The sequence below is a fragment of the Micropterus salmoides genome, unplaced genomic scaffold (genome assembly GCF_014851395.1).
Source record: "Micropterus salmoides isolate LMB-PRFRI ecotype aquatic unplaced genomic scaffold, ASM1485139v1 Ms_hic_scaffold_15, whole genome shotgun sequence".
NCBI classification, from domain to species: domain Eukaryota; kingdom Metazoa; phylum Chordata; class Actinopteri; order Centrarchiformes; family Centrarchidae; genus Micropterus; species Micropterus salmoides.
Window position 1 is genome coordinate 30,222,647 of NW_024040596.1, and position 19,956 is coordinate 30,242,602.

At 40.4% G+C, this 19,956-nt stretch overlaps 1 protein-coding gene across 5 annotated transcripts in view; it reads right to left on the bottom strand.

Moving 5' to 3' along the window:
• The window catches only part of hecw2a (HECT, C2 and WW domain containing E3 ubiquitin protein ligase 2a), a 37,696-nt gene extending 23,365 nt beyond the window's left edge, over positions 1-14,331 (bottom strand). For 2 of the 5 annotated variants that reach the window (XM_038719596.1, XM_038719592.1), the window contains exons 1-6: positions 12,350-12,928; positions 4,641-5,342; positions 2,500-2,607; positions 2,186-2,280; positions 1,586-1,652; positions 111-280 (exon numbers count right to left, since the gene is read on the bottom strand). In XM_038719596.1, the coding sequence (XP_038575524.1) occupies positions 111-280; positions 1,586-1,652; positions 2,186-2,280; positions 2,500-2,607; positions 4,641-5,019 (819 nt within the window). In that variant the 5' untranslated portion in view covers positions 5,020-5,342; positions 12,350-12,928. Of the gene's footprint in view, positions 1-110; positions 281-1,585; positions 1,653-2,185; positions 2,281-2,499; positions 2,608-4,640; positions 5,343-12,349; positions 12,930-14,291 lie in introns of those variants that run through there. The other 3 variants (XM_038719593.1, XM_038719595.1, XM_038719594.1) reach the window with 3 other exon arrangements.
• Positions 14,332-19,956: the final 5,625 nt, after the last annotated feature.

Genomic DNA, 19,956 nt, shown 5'->3' on the forward strand with positions numbered 1-19,956 from the left:
GTTGTGTACTGACAATACATTGTTTGAAGGAGAACGTGTGTGGATATGTCCTCCGAGTGCTGATGCTCAGTGAAGTATTGTAGTGTAGTGTATAAAAGCCTAAACGTCACCTCTCCGTGCCAGACGGGGTTGGTGGTGTTAGCGATGATGGCTGATCGGCGTTCTTGTCCGTGGTGGCTGAAAATGGGGAAGACGCTTCTCTTCCCCGGGTGGATGGACATCTTCAGGTACGGGTCCGGATTGAAAAACATGCCCTTCTTCAGGCCAGTGGCGCGTAGATCTGCAACAAAGCGTGTGAAGAAGAGAGGGTTAAATACTAGGAGAACTAAAAGACTAATGCTCTTTTCTCTGCGAACAAGATTTAAAGTCTACAGACGTGCTGGCAACTCTGTCTGGCTGCACTTAGTTTCAGCAATGCTTGGATGTAAATGTTAATTGTAATGTCATTACAATTCATCAGGTAGGGATCACTGATGTCTTTGCCAAATTTCCTGGCCGTCCATCCAATATTTATTGAGACATTTCATTCTCATCATCTGCACATCCTCTGGGAACCATAAATATTTTAACCCAACTTTGTTGCAATCTCTCAGTCTGGACCACCATGGTGGACCAGATGACAGACTGACATTGCCATCTCTAGAGCCATGCTAAACCATTTTCAAGTTGCTATTTAGTACGAAACAGCTGGATGGATAATGACAAACAGAAGAAACCACTGTGGTTGAGAAGATCTCTATTGTCATGTCATGCCATTTTATTTCCCTATCCCCAACCTAACGCAACCCGAGTCTATTAACACAAAATCGGGGATCACCCATCACATTGGCCAATAACTCCCAAAACTATCCCTAACTGCACCAGAGCACTCCCAGTGCATAAACCTCTTCCTGGTTTATTATATTTTCATCTGGAAAAAGGGTAACTTGGGTTGCAGCAGGGCAAAACAGCTAAAAGCCATTCCTGATGCAATGCATAATTAAAACAAGCTGTACACGTACATACCGGTCTTTTACTGTAAACTTATTTTAAAAAATCCTGATACATACTGACATATGTAGAAAACTGACAACATTCATTTTTTCTGTCAGGAAAGCACCTCTTTAAATTCCAAGACTACCATGTTACCTGAACACTACGGAGCCCCTGAAGTCCCATAAGATTATATCAATTATCTGGAGCGCACAAGTTATTATCTTGTTCCCACAAAATAATAACTTGTTCCCACAAGATAATTATCTTGTGCTCAGAAGCTGATAATCATCTTGTGCAAACAAGTTGATAATTACATTGTGCACACAAGATAATAACTTGTTCCCACAAGTTATTATCTTCTTCCCACAAGATAATAACTTGTGTGCACAAGATAAAAAAAAATCATCTTATGGGACTTCAGGGGCTCCGTAGAAAACAGCTTTAGTTTACTCTAGTTTATCCCACAGGACTGTAAGACAAACATGAGAAGAGAGCATCACTCAGCTAAAATACAAATGTCTGTGTTTAAATTAACTTTAATTTAATCACCTCACTTTTTCTTTGACTTGTTATTGTTAATGTCTTCCAACACGTCAACCTCTCAACTCACCTGTCAAAGTAAAGCTTATCAGTTTTCGTGGATGTTCAATGCCCACCTGCTCTGCCAGCCCCTCCACCTGAGAGAGAGAACCGACAAGGTTACACTCCATATACCACAGACCTATGACAGACCTGTGCTCGTCCTACTAAAGTCACATAAATCTAAATGCTAATACAGTAACATAAAATGTACTGACTATTTGCCCGCCAATTAAGTGGATGGGATGAAACATGATATAAGCAATGACGGACCTGCCAGCTTGAACCACGGTGAGGCAAAATTATTTAAAGACAAAGAGTTTTTTGAAGAGTACTATACATTTTCAGATAGATTTCTAACATAACAGGCAGTCACTGGTTTTATACTCATTTCAGTTCAAAAAACAAATTCGCAGAAACTAGAATGGGGTAATTCGGGTTTACTTGTTGGTGCATTCGAAAACACAACTTTGAGTCAGGTGCTGAACAGCAACTGTTTAATGTAACTAAAGACAACTACAACAATACTATTCTTTATCTTCACCCTAACACCTAATTTTCACCATAATGACAGAGCTACGCCTGAGACTCTGAATGTCTATATCTCACTCACACACACACACACACAGACCAGGACTGCTGGATTCTTCACGGTGATACAGGGGGTCGTGGCTCTCAGGGCGCCGCTCACTCCATGGTAGTACTTGAAACAGATCTTGGTCTCAGCTGCAGAGGAAGCAATTATGGAATGTGGAAGCAGTGCAAACATTATCTGCCTATTGTTGGCCACAAAACCGAAGTTGAACTGTAAACTGTAGAGAAGTCCAACTGTACTGTGTTTTGAATACATAATATGGTCTTAATTCGAAATATATCATAAATATACTGCATTGATTTAAGGCTTTTTATGTTTTAATGAAATGAAATATTCCCATGGTAACTTACGCTCCATAAAGTAGGGCCCAGGCTCCAGTCTCCAAACAATCTGACCCTTCTGGGTGCCATTCACCCCTCGGTTCTTACAGTCCCACACATTGGACGGATTGGTTTCATCTGGAGAAGAGGGTTAGATGTCAGTTAGATGTTGGAGTGTGTGTAAGTTCTGGAGTTAGACAAATCACGCTCTTGCTGTGTTAACATTTCCCGATTTGAAACCAAAGAATGTTACATTAAACAACAGATGACAGTGTTTAAGCTCTGGATCCTGCTCTTGCTATGAAAAACTGCAACAAAGCTGCATCTGTTCAGTCTTTTAATATGTTTAGTCTGCAGACTTTGTCTTCCAAAACACACGTTTGCCTTTAATCAGTGAAATTCATTCCCAAAATAGCCTCCCTACAACCTCTATCCAGAAGGACAAACACCAAACTTCCTCTGAGTTAAAAACAGGGAGGGGGAATTCCGCTGTACGTAGCACTTTCGCACACAGATTAATGAAGCACCACACGCTGACTGGTGGAGAGAGTTGGGGGAGGAGTGTGTACAGTATCTGTGTGTGTATGTTTGAAGGGGAGTGGAGGAGGGGAAGGCAAGTTGCTTCTCATTGAATGTCTGCTTAGTCGATGAAAGTGGTAGCCCCTCTGGGGTATAAGACCCTTCAGCAGGTAATGAAGTCCTGGCGGCCTTATGATCGATATGAAGTGACCTGACGCCCCGCCCGGCACCAGCAGTTTACACTATCTCTTTCTCCCATACAGCATTCTTACCTACAAGGGAAACGTTCAGGAAATTTAATCAACTCATCCAGAAAGGTTAAGTCCTGGAGGTCATCAGAACTGTAACTAATCATTTGGTAAACAAGTTAAAGCCATCATGAACTACATTCTATTTTTATTTTTTTTATCAAAAAATTGCACGGTATCCAGAATATACTGCCATCTGTTGTACTGCAGGTTTGTCTGACCTCTTAGAAGTCAAAGACACCCATTGTTTTTAGAAATCCATTATCCATTACTAACACAACACATCATGCTGAACAGCTCACAGGCTGCATGGCCTGCAATGGCCCTATAGAGAGCTGAAATAAAACAGGAAAAATCTCTTTTCTGTTTCAGAAGTAAGAAAAGCTAATTCAAAATCTCACTGACATTTGTAATAACACAAATACCTACGAATCCAGTTTTGGGTCATACCTGTACTGTACATCTAATCAGCTCTTTATTATGTGAGCAAACCAGCATAGAATTCATAGATTCTTAATAAGGAATGTGCTGGTTATACACTATTGCTCCTGTATTACATTTCACCACGATGGACAGATCTGCCTGACAGTTTGAGCCTGATAGCCTCTTCAGCAAACAGGTCAATGTATTGTCCCCCCCTGTCAAATTCCTGTCTCTAAGCAGGATTAGCAAACATTATTGAAGACCACCCCATTTGCCCCAGAGACGTGCATGCTTTGTGATGGTGTGTATGTTATTGTATACTGAGGCAGAGCTGTTACATGTTGAGTCAGCCTCCAGGCCTGTGTAAAGTCTCAGCAGCTCCTTTTGCAGTATTGACTTGGAGTTTGAAGCTCCTGCATAAGACTCTACCTGGCTATTCTCAGCTCCCAATAATAAAACACCTGGATCAGCTGAAAGGCTTTAAGAACAGGTAGGGTCAAGTCAGCTCAGGTCCTGGATGCCTGCAAGTTTTCTAGTTAATAGTTAATAACATGTTTCTGATTGCATATTCATAATGCTGCAATTCACTAGGAATTTATCACACAATCTGACATACCCCAAAATGTTACGCGATAAGAAGTTATTAGGTTCATCTCGCACAGTGCGACATGCAATTAACCTGCAAAACTGCTGTTCCAGCCAGATCTAACCTACAATAATCCCAGAACATAAAAAAATGAATAAGACAGCAACAAGCAGGCCTTTCATATCTGCATACCTTGCATATTTATTATTAGGATGCTTTGTCATTTTATTATTAGGATGCTTTGTCATTGCTTTATTGGTCATCATTCAGACCTAAAGAATTTCATCTTGACCTCAGACTTGTCTCTCACTAACTTGAGATCTGACCTCAACATATCCTAGTTGACCAAAAAGCAGCTCTACTAGCAACTACATATGTACAAATCATCATCTCACCAATGTGGTACAGCCCAATCCAGTCGGTAGCATCCACTTCCTCCTTGATATCCCAAGAGATGACGAGGTTCTGGCCACGGTTCAGCGTGTACTCCAAAGTGGACGCCGTTAGTGAGGACCGGCTCTGAGAGGTCACCAGATCTGTGTCACTGTTAGCCCGCGGAAGCCCGATAGGACTGCTGACAACAGAGACGGTATCCACGGCAGCCCCGCCTCTCTCCGCCAGGGTTCGCAGATTCTCCGGGCTGAGTGTGTGCCGGAGGTGGGGGCTGCGCCTGCGTGGAGCCGACAAGTGTTCACGGCCCCCCACTGCGAGGTTGGGTGGATTGTGGGAACGGGTCCTGGGAGGTAGGACTGCCGTGGCGAGGGAAGGACGCATGTTGTACGATCGGTAAAGAAACAACGAGGAGATGATGAGAAGGAGCTTCTTATCAGTTGGGCTGGTCGTCAAAGTGATGGCAAATTTGATGCATTTTCCCTGTTGACTCAACTTAAATCCTCATGTTTGAACAGCGAGAGTTGGTTTGTCGCAACTGGAAACATGTGGGAGCCTTAGAAATGGCGTGATTCCCTCTCCACAGAAGCTCACATCATCGAAACTTTTGGTCCTTGCATCATAACAGGCCTGTCGAAGTAGAACTATCCTACAACAGTCGCCGTGTTCGCCCCTCTTATTTCAAGTTATCCAAAGGCAATGGGAATCTAAAGATGGGGAAAGAGGAAACAGAGAGAAAACAGTAAGAAACAACATTGCTCCCACACAACAAAAACAATGATTGCATGTTGTGTGTTGCAATCAACAAATGACTGAACAATCATTAGTCACCAGGAGGGTTGTTTTCTGTCAAAGAACCTGACAACAACACAAATAACCCAGCACAACCATTTCACTCCATCCTTTCTTCTCGGACAACCCTTCTAATGAAAGAGGAAATGGATGTGAGGAGGGCTTTGACATGTGCACGATTACTTTTATTATTTCATTTGAATTATGTTTTTATTAGTTTATTGCTCACTAAACACTTAAAGTCTTCTTGGTGGTACAAACAGACTGCCTTAGTTAGAAGAGGGAAGGGAGACAGGCAGCTGTATATGCCTCCCAGGAAGCTCTTTAATCAGCAAATGCCAGTTTGGAGACTGTCTGGGGAGTGCTGTCAGAGTCTCAACCAGAGCCATTTTGTTTTTAAAGGAAGGATGGCATGTGACTTCAGAATCTAGCCAAAGGCAGCTGGTTTTAGACGGGCTGAAAAGCAGAGGTTTTTTTCCCCAACAGAGAATAGGTTTGGTAATATTCAGCTAATATGTGCCTGGTGCAGTCACTGGAAAACCATGTGGGCTGCAGTCTGAGCTAAGCCCTGATAACTTTGGCATTTTAAGTGCACAGACGTCTCAGAAGCTGAGCCGTTCAGCGATGCTTCCTCTGCAGGCCTCAGTGTGAGGTCTGCACTGTATGCATCATGTATTTAGTAAAAACCTTTGGATTGTAAAGTTAATAACCTTCAAATAAGTAAACCTGAAAACCCAAAAGCTCAACATCACTCCAGTTCAAATGACTGAACAGAACTGTCAGTTTACGCCCCCACTTATATTTGCATATTAAAGGAAAGTTCTACATTTTGGGAAATACGCTTTATTGCTGAGAGTTTTGCCTAGATGACAAGATCATTACGTTTCTTATATCAATGTGGTAGCAATGAAGCCAACCCCGGCAGCCAGTTAGCTTTGCAGCATAAAGAGAAAATAGGGGAAAACCTGCCTGATTCTGTCCAAAGGTAAAAAAAATATCTCACATTAACTAACTCTCAAGCTCTACAACTGTATTCCTCTTTTGTTTAATACAAAGTCTGCGATGTTAAAAGAACTGTGGCTGAGCGCAGGAACTTTTCTTCAACTTGGTACCATTAAAAATATCCCAAATTAGCTATTAGCAGTTCCTGTTTGAAGTGTTCCCATAGATGTACAGACAGCTATTACTACTGAAGATAACTTAAAAACATGATGATTCGCAGGCAAGTTCGGCAGTCGAACGTCATTCTTCTGTGATTTCTAAACTCATTTATGAATTTTTATTCAAGATTAACATTAGCGATATAATGTAGAGGGTAAGTCGCACTAAATCTAAAAATATGTGTGTAATGTCTGTGTGTTGAGATTTGACTGAGAGCCATTTTTGACAGACTCACTTCAGTTTTAAAACCCCTACTTTAATGTTTACTTTGTTTTTAATAGTTATTTCTGTTCTTCACTTTGTCAGAATGGTTCCCTCCACTGCATCCACTAACAACGTTCCCTGCCTCATCTATCAAAGTAACAAAAAGAGCAAAACTGAGGCTCATGAAAGGTTAAAACCACAAGCAACTGCTGAGGTGGATGTCTCCTCTAGTCAGTTATATCATCCATTTTCAATCCTTAGCTCTGCACTTCCTTTCTTTACAGTCAGATTTGTAATAATTTTCCATGAACAGAGCCAAAAGGTAAATTGCGTGAGTATGACTGTGGAAATTCTGCATGAAATATTGTCTAATCTATTGTATATACTGCTCCTGAGCTTCTGAATCAATTCACTTTGCATTTTGAACTGACTGAACAGAAATGATGGACTGGCCCCTGCTCTGATGTATGTGGATTGGCTGTGTTTTTCCTGATAGCCAAGGTCTTACATTGAAATAAGATCTGCTACATTTGACATGGGGAAAGCCTGGACGCCCCTGATTCGACAAGATTACCAGAGCAGCTCCATCACACACACACACACACACACACGCGCACGCACATACCGCATATAGGGATTTATGACAGAATAAAACCTTCATCACAGATGCAGGAATACGTAAATCCTGCTCATGTGTGCGCAAGGTCTTACACACAGTCACGTAGCAGCAGCAGGGAGGGGCCGTTTCCATCAACAAGCCGAAGCTTACTCAGTTGAAGAAGAAGCAAAAATAAGTGTATATGTAACTGCTGAGTTATGTAAGTGCCAGGCACTGTCGAAACCTGATGTGGAGTGGGAGATGCAGAGGCTGCAGTCGTCCCACTCAAAACAGGGGGGAAGAGGAGTCTACAAGCAGCACAGACCAGAACTTGACCTTAGGAGAGGGCATTGAACAATCTGGACTCACTCCACTGCCTTTTCTTCTAAAAGCCATTTCCCATTATAATCCACTGATCTGCACAGCTTTGACCTGAAGTGGGATTAGTGATTGATTCTCAGGAAAGGGACAGATAAACAAGGGGTTATATGATTACCCAAAAAGGAAATTGTGCTTCTAATTCTAACCATTCTCTGGGATGATGTTGAATTTGACACCTGTCTTGCAAAGACAGTCATTTGAGTACTGTTCTGTTATTAGGCACCAAATACTCTGTACTCTGCACCACTGTGCTTTGAATACATAAAAGAAACACATCTACTGCAGAGGATCTGATGGAGCAAGTCAGAATGTGCTGGATTGTTGTTTTCTTACATTTTGTCAAAAAGCATTTCTTCAGAGAACATTCCTAGAACAGGAAGATGATTTCAAGGTATACTACTACTATACTATACTACTGCAAGTGCATGTTTGTGTTTCAATGTGTCTTTTACTTCTAAATCTGGCCTAGCGGCTAGTGTTGCACCCCCCTCAAATACAAGATCAAATAGAGTGTTCAACACACAGGGTGAAAAGCTGCAGCAATGTGCAGTATGAAAAACAAATGTGATTTTTTCAAATTAAACCATGTCCAAACCACATACACACATTCATACACTGGCGGAACAGCCGCCAGAGGCAATTCGGGGTTCAGTATCTTGCCCAAGGACACTTTGACATGCAGTCTGGAGGAGCCGGGATTGAACCACCAACCTTCCCATTAACGGGCAACCCACTCTACCTCCTGAGCCAAACCACAACAGCATCTGTAAAATAAAATAACAGACAGAACAGACTACTTGTTTACACACATATCACCTTAAGGAATTGTGATGGGCATATTTAACTAATTTCTGGCATTTCTTGGAAACAATGAAAGAAAATAACAAACAGAGACAAATCAGTAATGAAAATAATCAGTTTCAACCTGTGTGTTTTTGCCAACTGGATATGTGTTGTGTGCTGTAGGTGCTGTGATGTTAGTAACTTGCTTTTCTCTGTTCCTGTGTGTGTGTGTGGGTGTTAGCAGAGGGACCCCTCTGTGCCCCTGTGGAGGTGACTGCTGCACTTTACAGCCTGACAGAACGGGCACCTTGGGGAGCTGGCACACACACACACACACACACACACACACACACACACACACACACACACACACACACACACTGAGGTCTTATTGCACCTCACCGAGACAGAAAGTTAAGAACAAAACACACAACCAGCACGACAAAGCATTACACAATGCTGCTCGAAAACACCACACACACATTCTTGTCCATGCTTATGCAAACAGCATTTCTGACTCAGAAGATGAAAATACATTCTCTTCACAAACTATGTCCTCGCTGAGCTTTCAACATGAACTTAAAGGTGGATGAAGACTGAGCGGTCCACCTGACTACCGCTCCTTGCACTGAGGCCTCACAGGAGGTGCAGCTTTATAAGCCTGAAAGAACACAGGCCACAGGGTCGATGCCAGAGTGTTCCCACTTCCCAGAAAAAGTGCAGCCCTGTCCCGCTCAGGTTGTTTCTCTAAACACATCGCCCTGGGAGAACATATCTGGGATGAGTCACTCCTCGGGAGGTATCCCTCTACGACAGAAATGGCATTTACGCTGGAAGACTTATTGATATCGCGCTCTCCAAATTTAGAATGCTGACCTTTGTAGTTACGTATGGATTTGTAAAAGGCAGAAAAAACTGTATACAGACATATACAAAGTATAAAGACAGATCTGAGGCATTTGAGCAGACTACTGTCTCTTTTCTTCAACCTATATTTAAGAACCATATCTAGAGCAATGACTGTGGGGACAGTCTATACAAATTCAGGTTGTACAGCACGTGCAAATTGCACAAACCCACTTTTAAATTTTATATCATAAAAATCAAATGTACAAAGTATCACAGGCTGTATTTTGGGGAAATGTACATCAAATCATGCACAAAATATCTAGAATATTTCTATTTGATGGAATGGTGCAGTCATAAAAAAGTGGTGAGTATTTCACTCATTGTAAACATCCTACCGCTTCAATGAAGAGCTCAAACACACATTACTGTATATATTACTGTCAGACAGCGTGGAGTAAGATCAACCTTAAAACTACTTAAATAGAAACAAAATGGCTTGGAAAATGGGTTAATGATGGATTAGTATTGACCTATACATGAAGCAGACAGCGACATCACTGCAAGGTGACACAACCTCTATGTCGCGCTTCCATTTTAAGTCCTGACTCATTGGCTAACTCAGTTTCTTCCAAAGGCTTTACAGCCTGTCAAGTCAGTGAAGCCTTACCCACGACTCAATAAGGATGTGTTTTTAATTTGATAATTAATCTCTTTCTTATCACATCACTTCCACTACACCAACATCCAAAACGCAAGCAGTGTCTTAACTCACACTCCACAACTCTCTCTAAACAACACAATGAATGCTGAACAATTAAGGGTGCATCGAGGGCTGGGTGTTGTTTGAAATGTTTTGTGGTGCCAATACAATACCTTTGTTTCAGTTCTGACAGCCAAATACCTTTCTAGGGAAATTAGGGCTGGACGATATGGCCAAAAATGTTATCACGATAAAAAGTTTTGTATCTTTTGATATCGATAAATATCACGATAAGTATCAAATCGTTATTTCTTTCGAGTTTAAAGGCTGATTTTTGCTACTGAGTGAATGTTGAAAAAAACTGATGTTAAATTGTGGTTTAAACCTCTTTAGGGTCAACTCTTGATGCTAAACAGTGGATCCCTTCACAAATCAGATGTAGAACATTCAAAACAATTATGATAAAAGCTTTGTCAACAAATATGCATGAGTAAAGTTAAGTAAAAGCCTTTTTCCTCAACAAAATAAAAATTTTAATAAAAAAAGTCCTAATTCGTTTGTTATTTATATTGAAAAAAATGATATCACGATAATTATTGTTATAGTTTTATTGTATAGCCCTAAAGCCATTTTTCATGTAACAAAAGGAAGCCAATATTTTTAACAGCAGTTGCATGTAGTCTATCCACAAGCAGCCATGCAGGCACCTAATAAATCTAAATAAAATGCAGTGTAAAACGTAATAAAATGCAGTGTAAAAGATTAAGTAGTCGCAAAACTCTATGCACTAATACGAATTCATTAACAATGTACGATGTTCTGCTCTAACAGGAGTAAGAAAACTAGCGAGGGAGTCAAGAAGATGTCAATCAAGAGCAGTTTGAACACATACACACATCCTCAAGAAGAGGTCGAATCAGGTAACATGAGTGAAAACACCTGTGTGGGTGGACCAGTCTGCAGGGGTTTCCACAACACGTCAAACGTGTGTGTAATAGAAGGTGTGTTCAGGTTCAGGTGTACTTTTTCTGCATGTTTACAGTGTTTTAATATATTAAAGGTTGGGGTCAAAGAGGATGGCTACATATTCTTAACTTGGGTTTGATTCCCACTGTGACCCATCCACTGTTGTGTCCCTGAGCAAGACACTTAACCCCTAGATGCTGCAGAGGAGTGTGACCTCTGACATGAATAGCAATTGTAAGTCGCTTTGGATAAAAGCGTCAGCTAAACGAAAAAATGTGAAACGTGCACAGGACTTCATGACATCTACTTAAAAACTTCACATGTACACACATACTCAGCAGTTATCAGACAAATCTGCAGCTGACATTATAGGTTCTGTTCTCCCCTTTCTGTCAATTCTGTCAAGTGAGGAAATTTGGATTTTTGTGATGATCTGCTGCAGCGAAAATCTAACAAAACTGTATTTCTGCTTGTACCAGGCCATCTCAGGTAACATATTGCTTAATGTTTCATATTTTGTTTAGAAAGCTGTGCATGTTGGCACTTTTCAACCAAAAAAGCAGATCACATTAGGAAAATATAAGCAATTTATGCACTGGGAGATCTCAAAGGGCGATTTAGAAAAGACACTGCAGGCCCATATGATAGGATTAGCCTATAGCACTCAATCTCACTTATGACCACCACACCACATTTTCTTATTATATATAAATGCCGGTGGGGTTATTTACAAGTCGCTAAGTGATATTAGTTCTATATGAATATAAACACAGGCCACTTTCTAGACTAAGGCATCTCAGAGCAAAAGAGACCAGAAGGTAACCCCCGCTTATGGCAAAAGCGCGTCAGCAAAATCACCTTACATAACAGTTTGTCTCCAACTTTAATCATTTCAAATCAATCTTTGCGCTGCCGAAGCCGCGCACGGTCGCTTTGCGCACATGACTGAGCAGGCCATGTAGGGGCCGCACTGGCGGAATGTGCAGGTGTCATCGCTCGCTATTGGATTACTGTGGGAATTCCCTACGTCATTTTCTTTTTTATGCATCTCTTTCACAAGACGCATTCGTGAAACCAAAATCGATCAATTATTCCCTTCAGTACAGAACCACAACAAAAGCAGGTAACGCGACACGCATGAGACTGCGCTGCGGTTGTTTAATGACAGATTGGGCTGCTTTGAGCATCACCGTCATCATCATTATCCCCATCACTTCGGGAAGCCATGAACACCTACGCGGTACCTTCATTCCTGACGGCGCCCTGGTGGCAGAGCTTACCTTTGGCGCAGGGGTGCAGGATGGAAGAAAACGGTGTACGGGCGATGGCAGCGTTGGCACCAGCACTTACTCAGTGGTCTCTGCACGGGGATATCACGGTTTAGGTCGTTATCCCTGCAGTCCAAATGAGGAGAGGCGGGCGGGGTGCCGCGCTAGGGCCCCCCTCCCTCTCTCCCTCTCAGATCCCGAGCCAGGGCAGCTTTGGGCTTGGAGTCACGTATCGAGACGGTATCCCTCTGAAAAGCTGCGGCGCTGCAGAGACACTTCGGCCCTCTTTGGTAGCAGCTTCCAGAGGTGTGCGCATAAACTCCACCAGCACCTCCCTGCACTCTGTCCGCACTGGAGGCTGCTGCTGCTGCTGCTGCGGGCTTCAGGCGTGCATCTCATACAGGCATCGCATGTTTAATCTCGCTCTCTGCATCGCAATGTGCTGCAGTCAGTGCCGACGTCCTCCCACCAGTCCCAGTTGCAAAAAATCTGACTGGGCAGAGCATGCAACCACTGTCAGCCCCCCCCCCCCCTAAAAAAAATAAAATACAATAAAAACGTAGGCTAGCGGAGGATGGCGTAATGCATGGTTATTTGCAGTGGAGTGGCTCTCCTGGAGGGCGTGGAGGAGAATTTTCAGAGGACTGTAATGCCTGAGATGTACTTTTTGCTGTTGATAACATATATACACTCACTGAATATTAATGTGTGAAAGCGCGAGTGGGCGGTGACTCAAGACACGTCCCAGATAGAGGAGAGAGAGAGGGGGGGGGGGTAGTCAACCTGTAGAACAATTACACTGCACAGGCACATCCAATGACTGCTTTAAAATGAGACCATCATGACTGGTCTCCATTGCTAGAGATTTAACTAAACAGTAGCTACACAGAAGTTAAATGACTCCATCTCGACCAGCTACAACATTAAAATGTTGCTTATTCACTTATGCATCACTTCAATCCAATGATGTGATATAGCCTAGCCTTCATCACTCAAAGAGTCCATTCTGCATAATGAATACTTTGGTGATGGTAGCCTACTTTATTTAGGTTACTGAAGTAAAATTTGTGCAGGACTTTTACCTACAACAGAGTATGTTCATGTTGTGGTATTTCTACTTTTACTCAAAAGGATCAGAATAACTCTTCCAACATTGGTGGCATCATCTTTCCTCAGCCGACAGGCAGGAGAATGAACAAACCAAATACCGCATTGGCATACATATATGCCAATAGATAGATATATACCTTTACACCTTTAATGGTAGGAGTTTTCAGTTGAGGGCTATTTGCCTTGTTTCAATTACGCCAAATTATGACCCCTGGAATTCCTATTCAGCACTTTCCGCCATAGTGAAAGGAGTCACCTGCGCAGTGACACTTTAAAGCAAACATTAGGAAATGGCACTGATGCGTTCATGCAGCCGTTTTGCAACTTCCCCACTTTGTGTTGCCGCAGACTGCGGACAGTCAGGTGTTGGCAGGGACACGGAGCCCCCCGGTGGCCGCTCAGCAGAGAGGCAGGTGATGGCGCGATGGTGTGAGAGACGCGGGTTCAATCCCCAAGGACCCCTCCACCATTGTGTCCCTGAGCAAGACACTTAACCCCTCGTTGCTCCAGAGGCGTGCGACCTCTGACATGCTTTGGCGTCAGCTAAATGAATAAATGTAAATGTACTCAGTGACAGCAAACATAGATAAAGATCAAATGAGAGCATGAAGCACAATGAAGTGCTGCTTGCTAGGTGTCGCCGTTATCTAGTATGAGCTAAAGGGTTGTATTTCTGTAGCGTCAACTATTACCCTATCTACACCATAGACTGTATATAAAAAGATCTACACTTGCATTTGTTTACCTCTCACAGCATGTTTTTGACCACCAGGAGACGGAAAGCCAAGCAAAACAAAATAGGCTACACTAATAGCTTATCAAATGACTTCCTGACATTACTGACCAAGTAATGTCATTCTGAGGAGGTTTCTGTCTGGTCACCCGTTGAACATGTCCAGTATTCACTTAACTTTAGCTCTGGTTTGGAAAGCTCTCTCTGTCATCCTCAATGTTCGACTCCTAGCAGTTATTTTAGTCAGTTTTAGCTCTCTGCTTTTCTGCGCGGGCCGCGTTGGTACAGTTAGCTTGAGCTCTTGTCCTGGAAGCAACTGCCTAACGTTACGCCTTTTCAGTGATATCAATGAGCAGGCTAGTGACAATTAGTTGATGCCGTGTCCTGAAAGTTAGAATAAAATAAATAATGTCTGCACTCTGAGAGATATTGTCACATTTGCTGGAAAAAGCGATGTCAGAAAGAAGCAGACAGTTTTGCAGTTGTATTAAATATTTGAAGGTTTTATTACGTTACATTCAGTAGGAAGTTAGCTAACGTTAGCTAAACTGTCTGCGTCTTTCTGACATCGCTAGCTATCGCTAACTGACATTACATTAGGAACAATCCACAGCCGACATTTTTGTGGATTTATTTTAGGTTTTGGAAAGGGAATAAATCGTACTTCTCCTTTCAACCTCCCTGGGGAGCGACTGTAACTATTACAAGTGCCCCAGGAACAGCGTTTGACCAGATCTTGGAAAAATACGGCAACATTTTTACATTAGTCAAAGTTTTTTTTGTTGTTGTTGGTTGTTTTACCACTTTTTTTGCTTGTTCAATAAACAAACAGGCACCATTGTAACATTACATAGACCTAACATTTAAGTGCAACTAAGCAGCATACAACCGAAAGTATATAAGCAAAAATAAATAGATACAAATATATAAATCAATAAACATAAAATACAATGAAAGTAACTCAGAGAATCTTAAGGCATTATTCTTTTCCAGTATTTTCAATGCCGAAAAAAATCTTCAAATAATTTATAAATGCATTAAAAGTTGATGTAGCTTTAAAAAAATCTACACTTATGAATGTAAAATCTTGCTATAATAAAGATATTATTACACAAGAACTCAACGTCTTTGTTTTCCATAAACAACCAAACTTCACGTTATGGTTATCAAACACAGGTATTTCATTGTACCTAACCAATCCAATATTCTGTCCCACAATAATTTAACAAGATTACAGCCGTAGAAAAGATGTTCCTGAGATTCAATATCAGTCTGACAAAATGTACAAACATTACAATCTAAATTAAATCTTATTCTTAAGAATTCATTACATGGATAAATGTCAGTAATTGTTTTGAAATGAACCTCTTTCATTTTAGGAAACAACGGAAATGATAAAATCTACTTTGAACAGTTTCAACTCTTGAAAGTCTTTCTGACAAAACCTTTCTTTTCACAGGAAAACAGTCTTTTTTCATTAATGACCTCAAACATTTGTTATCACATTTACTATCTAAGAAATTATACTCATCAACAAAGAGATTAGCAGATGTGGGTACCACAGCACTGTATTGTAACATTCCTTTTATCTGGTTTATCAAAACCTCAGGAATGACACTGACTACTAAGGAATATTGTCTAATTGAACAATCCAAATTAAATTTTGTTTTAAAATCATCATGATTTCCCATATTCATCCATTAGATGTACTATAACCCACACTCCTTTTTTCCATCCAATCTATATAAAATAGTATTTTCCTCTTGTGTAAGATGTTCCTGTTGTTCCATATTGTAGCCTTATGAGGGGAAAAATTATGCTTATACATCATTTCCCAATACCTTATGATAATCACATAACTTAAATGGCATCTTTGATGGGTCAAAATCACATTTTAACAGAAAACCAATTCCTTCTACCCTCTGTAAAAGATAAGCTGGAAAACTAAACCATAACCTATGTTCATGTTTTATAAATATTTGCAACCATTTTAATTTAATAACTCCATTCATTACTTCAAAGTCAATCACAGCCAAGCCGCCTTCTTCTACTGGTTTAACCATGTCACCTTTTCTAATCAAATGCTGCTTATTATTCCAAATAAAATTAATGTATTTGGTTTATTTTCTTAATACATCTGTCTGGAACTGCTAAAGAGTATGCAGGCTATAGTCTAGAAATCGCTTCCATCTGCGTTAACAAAATTCTTCCAAAAATTGAAATATTTCTTTGTAACCAGCTATTTAAAATTCTTTGATTCTTTTACAAAACATTGAAAGTGACTGCTTCCCCTGTCACTATGGCCTTTACTGATAGTTACTCCCAAGTACTTAACCTCCTTTTTGACTGGGATGTTATGAGTAAAAGGTTGTGCGCAATCGTGAATAGACAAAATCTCACACTTTTTAAAATTTAAATACAGCCCTGTATCTTCCGAAAAAACAATAGAAACAGCTTTTAAGGCATTAGGTATTTGATCAGAATCTTTCAAAAAAAGTACCGTGTCATCTGCTAATTGTGTTATTATTAAGGGATTACCCATAATATCCAATGGTTTTATAGTTTTATCATTTTTAATATACACTGCTAACAGTTCAGCTGCTAAAATAAAAAGAAGAGGACTAACTGGGTCTCCTTGTCGTATTCCCCTTTCAACCTTAAATCTTGTTTTAGTTCCTGACTGAAGTAAGACTGCACTTGTTATTCCCTTGTACAACATAGAAATAACCTCAAATTTTTTTTTTTACCAAATCCAAAATATTGTAGTATAAAATAAAGTGGTGTTCCAGTCTGTCAAAAGCTTTTAAAAAATCCCAAAATAATATTAACACCTTTGTCCTCCACCAAGTGTGCATAATCTAAAAGATCTAAAATAAGCCGGATGTTCTTATGTATTAACCGATTCTGAAGAAAACCTGACTGTGTTTCATTTTATCCATACCACTTTTAAGCCTAGAAGCCAAAACATGGGTAAATATTTTATAATCAACATTAAGTAAAGTAATCGGCCTTAAATTATCTATAATTGTTTGGCTTTGTTTGGCTTTGGGATTAATGTTATTGTACCTTGTTTCATTGTTGTTAGTAACATATTACCATTTAAACATTCTTTCGGACCTCAATTAGAGCGAGTCCTATACTGCACTGTGATTGGCCAGCTGTGTAGTTGGGGCGTGGCTTAGCAAAAGGTCAATTGGTTAGACAATCTCATGCAGCTCCACCTACCTTCAACCTGAGCAGAGGTCTAATCAGCCAGAATTAAGTGAAAAGCACATGAAGGTCTGGTGGGCATAATAATTTCATACTCACAACATTTCTATAATAATAAAATAATAATAATGATAATAATAATAATAATAATAATAATAAAACAACAATAGTTTTTTTTGGTTTTATTGCAACAACAAAAGGTGCCAAAAATTGCACAGTTTGCCCATTTACAATGACATCAGATAAAAATGTGAGAAATATAAAAACATCAAAGCAACCCATTTGACACAATAATGCTTAAACCTGAGGATAAAATACGCTTCCACATTAGAGCATCATCAGAAATTATAAATAAAAGAAACTATCCCCTCAGACATGGTATATTTTCACTTCTTTCACCTAACTGCCTGTTACAATATTAGCAAAGGCCAGAGGACTAACTAGTTCTACACAACAAGGACCAGCTAGCAGAAGGTTACAGGTTTTAAAGTCACTCTAGGCAGAAGCAGAATAAAGGAAAGTGATAGTATTACCAGACTTTAAAGCACTTATAGACAGTAGTAACATGTAATATGATCGTTACCTCCATATTACCAGATGAACACTAGAAGAGGGTCATATGTAATTACCCTTTTCATTACTTGGCAAAGAAGATGGTAGTGAATACAAACAATCCATCGATCAATCAAAATGATTAACGCTACTAACACTTTTCAAATATGACCTACTTTGTGACTGAATTTGAGAGTTTCATATAGGTGTAGCAATGCTGGTTGTCAAAAGGATTTTCTGTAATGGATATATGGTTAATAATATAATAATAATGGTTATACTGTTGTATTGTTCTACAGTTTACCTTAATGCAAGATGTATGTACTTGGACCATCAGACCATGTTTATGACAAGCTGATTCAACATTGGAACAACTTTAGAAATAAGAAGCAGAAGCACATTATTCTTGGCAAAAATCGTTTGTTTCTAAAATGGAATTTGGTTTGACTGAGCAACTCTTTTTCAGTAAGTTGAACTAAGAGCCTTTATGTTTGATTATTCAAAAGAGCAGCTTAAGTTTTCAGCAGCTACACATTTCCCAAGTGGACATTGACAGTGATCAATCCGACTGAGTGGAGTAGAGGATCGAATTTTCTTAGTGTGCCTTGACTTGAATGCTAAAAAGCTTGGGAAGAAAAGTGAGCTTGTGAAAAGAGAGAAATCCTGTCTGTCTGTCAGATATTTGATGTTTTTTTGATCCTATATGCTCCATAAGTCACTGTACATTTGGTGGACAAGACAATGAAATAACAACATACCAAAAACTGTATCACCTACTGTACTATCATGAGAGAAAAATTATTGGACACTAATCTTTATGCCCTTTTAAAAAAAAAAAAAAAAGGAATCCCTTCTATGACATTCAGGATGTGACAAAACTGTCCAAGACATTTTTGACACATAGGAAAGCTGCCATGACAGACAGCGGAGTCTAAAATATTTTGCTTCTGAAATTGTCGGGTCTCATCTATAAATATAATTGAGTTGTCAGTTTAAGCTAAAGGTCCCATATTATGCAAAATGCACTTTCATGTTTTTCAACCTAAATGTGTGTCCCCACTGTGTCTAAAGACCCCCAAACTATGAAGAAAAAAATCCTTTCTCCCGGTCTCTTCTTGATGTCATGTACGGATATGTTTAGCATGGGACCTCCTCCAGCCCTGTAGCCCACTGAACATGTACTGTTCTCAGCCATGCCCCCACTGGCCAACCTGTTTTTCCAACATCGAGCAGTCATTCCATCTCTAAGCTGAATGTTGTTCAGTGTGTCTCACAGAAAGAGCTTTTAGGGTTATGAAGGAAAGGAATATTTTCAGTTTTTCCTTCTGATGTTCCCTGGCTGATCTGCCTCAAGTCTGTGATTTACAGAGTTTCCTGATGGACAGACAGCTTTACTTGTTGCTAACACTACAGTAACTGCTAGCTACTGCTAACTGCAGCTGCCGTTATCAGCCGACTCTGCCCAAACTAGGCGCTCCCAGTGGTCCAAGGCTCCTGTACTAACGTTGTAATAACCCCCAGAGCACCAAGCTTCCAGTCCGGGCAGGGTCAGCTCATGATAAAGATAAAAAGTTGTGTTTTTGTACTGTAAGGCCTTGTCACTCATAGCAGACCTAGCTCCACACAATTCAGCGCTGTGCTAGCTAGTTCCTGCCCCTGGGCAGGCTTCTAGAAGTTGGCCAATCAGAAGAAAGTGGGCTGTTAGGGAGGGGGCCTTAAAGAGACAGGAGCTACAACAAAGTGTTGAGACAGAGGTAAGCGGGAAGCTAGCGGTCAGCGATCTGATGCAAATGCGAAGTCCCTGAAACCTGCATTCTATTGAACGGCCAGCAGGGGGTGACTCTTTTGGTTGCAAAAAGAAGTCCGGCTCCACTAGAAATAATGGTAAAAAAATTTCTCACCTGAATAATTACCTCAGTAAACACTTTCCTAATGAGTTTATGGTCTCAGTTGCTAGTTTCATGTGTTCTTCAATATAAAATGATGTTCATTTAATAAATAATGGTCCCATTTA